Here is a 9,918-nt window from a genome sequence, read left to right as displayed (position 1 = left end):
TGGCTGGATGGCATCACCAACTCGATGGACATGAGTTTGAGTAAACTCTAGGTGTTGGTGATGGACAGGGAAGACTGGCGTGCTGCGATTCATGGGGTCGTGAAGAGTGGGACAGTCTGAGCGACTGAACTGACTGATTGACAGTAGTTTAGAGTATCTTTATTAACAATACTTTGGATTAACATTATCAAAATGGAAAATATCTAAGAGATCCAGTATGAATTTTGATATAATGGGATTATGGGCAGGAAGATAAACCATCAAATTCTGCTTTGTCATTTGCTCCTTTTCATTGAAGGACTCTTGAGGACACAGTAAACATACAAATATTCTCAAGAGTTAAATTTTAACAGTAAGTGTAGTAGCACAAAGGCATTATGCAATAGTGATAAGAGTCTGGAAGGCATCATGCAGACTGTACTTGCCAGATAATCCTGGCCCCTTTCATTTCCCCTAAATTTTAAAGTAGCCCTATCAGTGTGCTTTGCACAGTGCTATTCAGAGAAAGGATGGTCAGGGCTCCCCAAGAGACCTCCAGATCCCATCCAGGCACAGTGACTTAGAGACAGAGAAACATCAGCCTCCCTGGTGACTTGGTCCTGACAAAGTCTGAATCAGGAGGATTGAAGAGAAGATGGGGTCCTGCCCTTAAGTAAATCCTGTGCTTCGTAAGGTCTGGCCCTTAATGGAGTCTGCTTCCTACCTGTCACATTGCTCCTCCTGATTGAGGAGGGAGAAGGGACTGTAAGAAGGAATCAAGCATAAGGAAAGTGGCATGGAAAAGATTCAGCAGCCTCTTTCTCCATAAAATAGAGTGGTACCTTATTTTCTAATACATAAAATTCCCCTGGGGTCTTTGTATATTTTGAACTACTTTTATAATTTGTTTTCTGATATTGTAATCTTCTCCTAATGGCCTATGCTGTTTCTTTGCTGGTAGAGTTACTTTACAGTCCCAGAGCAAATAGAGGTTAAACACTATAAATTATAACCCAGTGTATGAGAATTGATTGGGAATTCCAAAACCCATACCTTACTTTTGTACTGGGCATAGAAACTACAGATTGCCACTCTCACTCCTTTGTGGTTCACTGTTAATATGTTCATGGTCCTCTGGATCAATTTTATTATCACAAAGTTGGAACTTTTACAACAGCCTTACTGATACTTAGAAATTACAAAAAAAAAGTCTTCTTTTATAAATGTAAACATCATTTGTCTATGCCATCATGTGTGAATGGTCATGATTATATTCCATAGCTGATTGAATACAGTAAAAAGTATGTAAAATGTAAGTATTCCTACTGGTGTCAGAGCATTAGTAGTTTTCGTTGCTTAAGATCACACATCCTTTCTTCCTTATATGCCATATGGAAGACGTTTAGCTAGTTATCTTTTAATCTCTTGAATTCTAATGCTATAACTTTAAACTCATTGAATAAGGTATTTTTGTTACCGTAACAAGGTCTATGAAGACATGATGACAAAAAGCCAGACACCTTAGTACCCAATACTCATCTGTATAACTGAATTCCCCTAGAATGACCTTCTTGGTAAATATTGCCAGAACAAATCCTAAAAACATGATTAACAGCTGAGCAGAGTGATAGTACTTCAATAGGAAATAAACTTATCAAGTGTTTATTATAAAGGCATTCAGAAAGAAAACTTCTGTGTTTTTACTTCCAACACTAGAGGGGAGAAGGAAAACATATCATAGTTGGCACTGTATTTTACATGGTCACCTCCCTTATGCCCAAAATTAAAATCTCTTCATTTTGCCTATAATTGCCTCTAACAGTGAGTAGCTTAATGGGTTATTGTTCTACCTCTGAATGCTTTCCTTACACCTATTGGTTCTCCTGTGTAGGAGTATTTTAAATACTACTGATAAATAACTGCTCCTTATTTATTACCAGTGACTCTCCATCTTCTACAGAAATAGAATCCACATCATTTCCATGAATAGGTAGCATATTTCTTAATAAAATGAAGATTCTCTTTTCTTTGGTTCCACAGTCACTACCATTACCCTTTGTGTGATCTTGACACCATTCTTATCAGATTAAATGACTTCCTTAATCTTCTAGAGAATATATTTCTGAATGCCCCCTTTTTATGCATAGGTGGTTTCTTCTACCCAGGGTGTTCTTTAAGTTGTTCATCTGCCAATCTTGAATTCACTTGTGAAGTCCAAGTGACAAAGCACTTCTTTCATGAAGTCTTCACTTATCTCTCCAGCAGACAGGAGTTTCTGGCTGTGTGTTCTTTTTTTTTTTTTTTAATTTTATTTTATTTTAAACTTTACAATATTGTATTAGTTTTGCCAAACATCGAAATGAATCCACCACAGGTATACCTGTGTTCCCCATCCTGAACCCTCCTCCCTCTTTCCTCCCCATACCCTCCCTCTGGGTCGTCCCAGTGCACCAGCACCAAGCATCCAGTATCGTGCATCGAACCAGGACTGGTGACTCGTTTCATACATGATATTATACATGTTTCAATGCCATTCTCCCAAATCTCCCCACCCTCTCCCTCTCCCACAGAGTCCATAAGACTGATCTATACATCAGTGTCTCTTTTGCTGTCTCGTACACAGGGTTATTGTTACCATCTTTCTAAATTCCATATATATGCATTAGTATACTGTATTGGTGTTTTTCTTTCTGGCTTACTTCACTCTGTATAATAGGTTCCAGTTTCATCCATCTCATTAGAACTGATTCAAATGTATTCTTTTTAATGGCTGAGTAATACTCCATTGTGTATATGTACCACGGCTTTCTTATCCATTCATCTGCTGATTAAATGCAGTTTCCTGTGTGTAACCATCTGTTATCTTAAAAACATTGCTTTTTACAGTGCCTTATAATGCCCATTTCTCATTTTATTCTGAATTATAATTAATAATTTTACTGAAAGTCACTCAACGCTAGGTCATCCAAAAACCAAAGGCTTTATAACTGATGGTGGAACCAGCGGCACTTACGAGGCCATCTGCCATGAGATCCCTATGGTGGGCTTTCCTATGTTTGCTGATCAACCTGATAACTTTGCCTGATGGACCACAGCACACCAGGCTTCCCTGTCCCTTACCATCTCCCAGAGTGTGCTCAAACTCATGTCCATTGAGTTAGTGATGCTATCCAACCATCTCATCCTCTGTCGTCTCCTTCTGCTTTAACTCCCCACTGTCATCAGTAGGCAGATCATTCAGACAAAAAAATCAGTATGGCAATAGTGATCATAAATTATACAATTGACCAGTCAAACTTAATTGATATCTTTAGTATTAATACATTACACTAAAAAAATCGGTACACACATCTTCAGTCTTTGCAAACTGCAGGATTTCTGCTGCTTTTTCATTTTAGTCCAGAACTTTCCCAAAATACTTTACATGGGTTTGCACTTGGTCATTTATTGTTTTTGCTGTTTCTGTGCGGGACACAATTGTTGTGACCTCATAACCCTCTACCTTGTTGATGTCACCTTATCTCTAATTCTGTGTCAAAGCGACTGCAGACTCAAGAGCCTCTCACTTGCTATTGTTTTACACTAGTTAGTCTTCTTTCTCACAGAATATAATTGATGTGTGTGTACAAGATGGGTGACAGCACTGGCAAATGAATACTAAACACACTGTATAATCTCGAAGTGTTCTGCACTTTGCCTTTTCACTTGATTTCCACATCTGCTGACTATTCATGTAATCTACTTTTTTAAGGAATAGGAGTTATACTTTAACTTCTGGTTGATGACTTCTGGATATAAGCCTGAGCAATAGCAAAAGTTTACAGTAATTAATTTTAAAGGACTGCATATGAGCAACATGTCTATGAAAAGGCTCTCGCTTCTGCTGCTGCTACAGCTGACTTGCTACTTTAGCGGTGGGAGTTGTGGAAAGGTGCTGGTATGGCCAGTGGAATTTAGTCCCTGGTTGAATATAAAGACAATTCTGGAGGAACTTGTCACGAGGGGTCATGAGGTGACTGTTCTGATATCTTCAGCTTCCACTATTCCTAATTCCAGCAAACCATCTACTATGAAATTTGAAACTTTTCCTGTATCTTTAACAAAAAGTGATTATGAGAATTTTATGGAACGTATTCTTGAGGAAATGACGTATGTGGCGAAAGATTCCTTTTGGTCCTATCTTTCAACAGTGAAAAATGTATTTTGGGAATTTTTTGATATTGCTTTACGTATGTGTGAAGATGCTGTTTCCAACAAGAAATTAATGACAAAACTGCAGGAATCAAGGTTTGATATCCTTATTGCAGATGCTGTTGGACCCTGTGGTGAATTGCTGGCTGAATTACTTAAAATACCATTTGTGTACAGTCATTACACCTCACCTGGCCACATAATTGAGAAGAAGAGCGGAAGACTTCCATTCCCACCATCTTATGTACCTGTTATGTTTTCAGAATTAAGTGATCGCATGACATTCTTAGAGAGGATAAAAAATATGTTATATGCACTTTACTTTGACCTTTTCTTTATGACATACAAAGAGAAGAAGTGGAATCAGTTTTACAGTGAAGTACTAGGTAAGTTGGGCTTCCTGATAGCTCAGTGTGGTAAAGAATCTACCTGCCAATGCAGGAGACACAGGTTTTATCCTTTGGTCAGGAAGATCCCTTGGAAAAGGAAATGGCATTCCATTCCAGTGTTTTTGCCTGTGAAATCCCATGGATAGGGAAGCCTGTTGAGCTATAGTCCACGGAGTTGAAAGAGTCAGTTACCACTTAGCAACCAAACTACTAGGTAAGTCATGTTTGTAGTTGGTAGCATTAACTCATATTTATCCTAGTGCCTTGGAAGTTGAGTTTGTCTAAATAGAAATTCACAAAAATTTATCTCAAATAAGTGAAACAGTGAAATAAAAATATGAAATGACCCTCAATCTAACAAATATTATGCAAACACTTAAATTATAGGGTAGGGTAAAGCCCATTACTCATATCAGATACCAGGAAGTCATTTACCACAGACTGAAGTACCCAGGACATCTGCAAGTGACTATCCAACTTACAAAACTTCTTTTTTTAACTTAAAGTCATTACGAATCTCATAAACTGTCTTGATAGATGAAGACATGTACATGGAGAGTTATACACATATTTGTAGTATAAGTATCCAGTTAGCTTTTAGAAATTGTTTCTGCTTGTGTAGAAACAGATGTATTCCAGATATACTTTATTATCCTATACTATGCTACGGTATATATTTATCAAGCAACAGACACATTCAAACATCTTGGCCACAACATCCCAAGTTCCTTTACAAAAATTATCTTATATACACACATGACAGTAGTCTCATTTGATCAAACATTTGTTGTTGTTTTTCTTTTTACTTTCAGGAAGACCTACTACCTTATCAGAGACAATGGGGAAAGCTGATATGTGGCTCATTCGAAGCTACTGGGATTTTTCATTTCCTCGTCCACAACTACCAAATGTTGAATTTGTTGGAGGGCTCCACTGCAAACCTGCCAAGCCCCTGCCTAAGGTCACCTACTCCTCCTTGTTGTTCTTTGTGAACTCTGTGTTTTCAATAGGAACATTCTGTATTGTTTATTTAGAACGTTTGATTACAGGTAGTCAGATATGGGAACCTGGATAAAGTGACCTTCCACCTAGAAAGTGATGTATTTCTGTATCAACACAACTATCTGAATTTCATTATCATTACAGAATAAACTAGAGAACATGGGACACTTTGAAAATACATCAATTAAATTACAATTTCATTATTCAACACATAGAGAAGCATCATTCATTAAAGAACACATATTTTTGTATAAAAATATATATTTGTATGAATAATAATAGTTACATTATCACCTGGTGATGCCACCCAATCATCCTATCTCACTATAATAAGTTACATTATAATTGTATCATTATTAGAGGATAATTTTGTATATAGCATATTCCAGAAGTGAGTGCTAATATAGGCAAGTGGTGTAGGCACAGTTTCTACCACCTGACAGTCCACCTGGAATGATAAAACACAATCAAGTTGTAAAAAATGTTATAATATGGCAAGACCAGAGTGCTAAAGAAATATTCAGCATGAATCATATAAAGTATCTCTGATCCATAGATAATTAGGAGATCTGAAGGATGCTCAGGAATAAACAGAGGAATAGGGCAGGGGTGGAAGAAGATATGGGCTTCCCTCTTAGCTCAGTTGGAAGAAGATATAAAAGAAAGGTAGGTGGAATAGTAATGACAGTTGCCCAAAGTCCAAGTTTAGTCTAGATAGAAAAAGGCTGAATAAAGAAGAAGATGATGCTGTAGAGGTAAGTTGGAAACAGATAATTATAAACATTTGAAACATCTAGTAGGGCCATTGGGAAGAATATTGAAAGGATTAAGAAAGGAAGAGATGACGGCGGTGGTTTAGTCTCTAAGTTGTGTCCGACTCTTGCAGTCACATGGACTGTAGACTGCTAGGCTCCTCTGTCCATGGGATTCTCCAGTGTGAATACTGGAGCGGGTTACCATTTCCTTCTCCAGAGGATCTTCCCAACCCAGGAATTGAACCCAGGTCTCCTGCATTGCAGGCAGACTCTTTACCGACTGAGCTATGACTAAAGCCCTGAGAAAGAGATAGTCATATATTATTTAAAAATTAAAAGCAAGATGTAGTCACTGGGTTGGACTGTAAATGGTGAAGTGTAAGAAGAGACCATTTAGCAGATTATTGCTAGATATAGACAATAATGAGTGAAAACTAGAGTACGGTGTTCACAGAGATATCACATTAACTCATTTTTTCCTTTATTTTAAATTAATTAATTTATTTTAATTGGGGGATAATTACTTTACATTATTGTGGTGGTTTTGCCATACATTGACATGAATCAGGACGATTCACTTTAAATAAATTTAAATAAATCTCTGGGTTGGGAATAAAAACATACATTTATATGTACATTCATTTATATTGTTGGAAATAGGCATTTATTTTAGCTAGTGCTGTGGTGAAAAGCCTTAAAACCTACAAAAATACTTTAGTATTTCATCTTCTTCATCTGATCGTGAAAACCTTAAAAATTCCTAACATTACAAAAGTTTATATTAAATGCTGCTGCTGCTAAGTCACTTCAATCATGTCTGACTTTTTGTGACACTATGACTGTAGCCCACCAGGCTCCTCTGTCCATGGGATCTCCAGGCAAAAATACTGGAGTAGGCAGCCATTCCCTTCTCCAGGGGATCTTCTCGACCCAGGGATCAAATCCTGGTTTCCTGCACTCCAGGCAGATTCTTTACCATCTGAGCCACTAGGAAATGCTTGATTATGCTAAATCAGATACAATAAAATATTTACTTAGAAAATAACAAATATAATAAGATCACAGTTTTCTTGAAGATTAAAAAAGCATAAGCTAGAATTACAATTTCAGGATATATATCATAGTGTATTATTTGATAATAGGATAGAGTAAGGATTAAAATGACAGCACACATTTTAGCATAATGTCTTCAAGGTCCACCCATTTTGTCGAAAATGGCAGGATTTCCATCTTTCTCATGGGTGAATAACATTTCATTCTGAGCACGTGTGTCTGTTTGTGTGTGTGTGTGTGTGTGTGTGTGTGCATGTCTCTGTATCTATGAACATCTTTAAATAATTCATCCATTGGTGGGCACTTAAGTTTCTTCCTTAGCTAATTGTGAATAATGCTGCAGTCAACATGGAGCACATATACCTCTTCAATATCCTGTTTTTATTTCCTTTGACTGTATACCCAGAAGTAGAATTGCTGGATCTTACAATAGATCTATCTTTAATTGTTTTAGGAACCTTCAATTTATGTTCCATAAGGGCTAAACCAATTTACATTCCCACTGAGAGTGTACAAGCATTCACTTTTCTCCACATTCTCACAATACTTTTCTCTTCTTGGTTATAGACTTTCTAATAAGGGTGAGGTAATATCTGATTGTGATTTTGAAATACATTTCCCTGATGATTACTGATGTTGAGTACCTTTTCCTATACCTGGTGACCATTTGGAAATCTTCTTTGTAAAGTGTCTATTTTGTTCATCTGCCCATTCTTTAACTTGAATTTTGTTGTATTAGTTGTGCATATATTCTGGATCTTAACCCCTCATTCAATATATGGTTACAAAACTTTTCTTCCATTCTGTAGATCGCATTTTCGTCTTGTTGATTATTTCTTTTGCTGTGCAGAAGCTTTTAAGCTTGTTGTAGTCCCACTTGTGATTTTTTCCTTTTGTTGTGGTCTTGATGTCATTTAAAAAAACATCAGTTTCAAGACCAGTGTCAAGGAGTTTTATCCTTATATTTTCTTTTAGGGATGTTATGGTATCTGGTCTTATGTTTAAGTCATTGATTCGAGTTGTTTTGTGAGTGGTATAAGATAGAGGTCTCGTTTTTTGCTTTTTTGTTTTTTTCATATGTTTATCCAGTTTTCTCAGAAAAGAAAGTGACTAATATTTCCACAATTGGTGTTCTTGTCTCCCCTGCTCCCTTGTTGAATATTAGTTTGAACCCTGTATGCTGTTCCATGGTCTATGTGTCTATTTGGGGGCCAGTACACTATTATTTGATAATTGAACTTTGTGGTAAATATGAAATTTCCAAGGTGTGATTCTTTTGGGTTTGATAATGTCAACATTTAACAGTATTAGTCTTCTGGTCCATGTCACATGATGCCCTTTCCATTTTTTATGTTTTCTTCTATTTCTTACAATTTCTTATAGTTATCACTGTACAGATCTTTCACTTCACTAATTAAATTTATTTCTAGGTATTTTCTTGCTTTTTGATGCTGTTGTGAATGGATAGTTTTTTTTCAGATGTTTCATTATTAGTACACAGTAATGAAACTGAATTCTATATAGCGAGATTAGGCATCTTATTTTGTTTCTGATTAGAGAAAAAGCTTTCAAGTGTTCACTGCTTGAGTATAATGTTAGTTTTGGGTTTTTATATATGTTCTTTATTATGAGGTATGTTCCTTCACACCCTACATGTTGAGGGTTTTATCATAAAAGAATGTCATATCTTGTCAAATGTTTTTTGGACATCTGTTGAGATAATCAAGTTATTTTATAGTTCATTCTATGTTTGCATCACAAAGATAAATCTCACTTGGTCTTAGTATATAATTCTTTTAATGTGCTCTTGAATTTGGCTTGTTGATATTTTGTTGAGAATTTTTGCATAATATTCAATCTGGATATTGACTTTAGTTTTATCTCCTTGCAATGTCCTTATCTATTTGGTATCATGATTGTGGTGATGACCTTGTAGGATGAGTTTGGAAATGTTCCTACCCTCCTCTTTAATTTTTAAAGATTTTTGAAGAACTGGCATTAATTATTCTATAATATTTCATAGAATACATCAGTGAAGCCATCAGCCCTGGGCCCTTTGTGTGTTGATAAGTTTTTGATTACCAATTCAAATTCTTTACTTATTAGGACTGTTCAGATTTTCTACTTCTTCCTGATTCAGTCTTGGTAGGTTCTGTTTTTAAGTTCTCCATTCTTCTCATATATGTATTAATAATTTCTTAGCTTATAATTATTCATGGTAGTCTCGGGATCCTATCTAATTTTAAGTATCAGTTGTAATGTCTCCATTTCATTTCTAATCTTATTTATTTGAGTCACTTTTTTTCTTGATTAGTCTAACTAAAGGTTTTCTATTTTGTTTATCTTTTGGAAAGACAGAGAAGGACAAATACTGTAAGATATTCATGTATATGAAATCTAAAAATGCCAAACTTGTAATAACAGAGAGTAATATGGTAGTTGCCAGGACTGAGAGGTGGAAGAACAGGAGAAATGTTGTTTAAGGATACAAATTTGCATTTCTTCTTAGTAAATAAATAATAGAGATCTCAGGTACAGAATAGTGAATA

At 36.0% G+C, this 9,918-nt stretch overlaps 1 protein-coding gene across 2 annotated transcripts in view; it reads left to right on the top strand.

Moving 5' to 3' along the window:
• The first annotated feature begins 3,794 nt into the window (after positions 1-3,794).
• LOC113894345 (UDP-glucuronosyltransferase 2B4-like) overlaps positions 3,795-9,918 on the top strand; it is a 26,206-nt gene continuing 20,082 nt past the window's right edge. For both annotated transcript variants that reach the window (XM_027544652.1, XM_027544653.1), the window contains exons 1-2: positions 3,795-4,556; positions 5,372-5,520. In XM_027544652.1, the coding sequence (XP_027400453.1) occupies positions 3,827-4,556; positions 5,372-5,520 (879 nt within the window). In that variant the 5' untranslated portion in view covers positions 3,795-3,826. The remainder of the gene's footprint in view (positions 4,557-5,371; positions 5,521-9,918) is intronic.

Source organism: Bos indicus x Bos taurus, chromosome 6, assembly GCF_003369695.1.
Source record: "Bos indicus x Bos taurus breed Angus x Brahman F1 hybrid chromosome 6, Bos_hybrid_MaternalHap_v2.0, whole genome shotgun sequence".
Classification (NCBI taxonomy): domain Eukaryota; kingdom Metazoa; phylum Chordata; class Mammalia; order Artiodactyla; family Bovidae; genus Bos; species Bos indicus x Bos taurus.
Note: the sequence above shows the minus strand (reverse complement) of the source record. Positions and strands in the feature narration are given on the sequence as shown.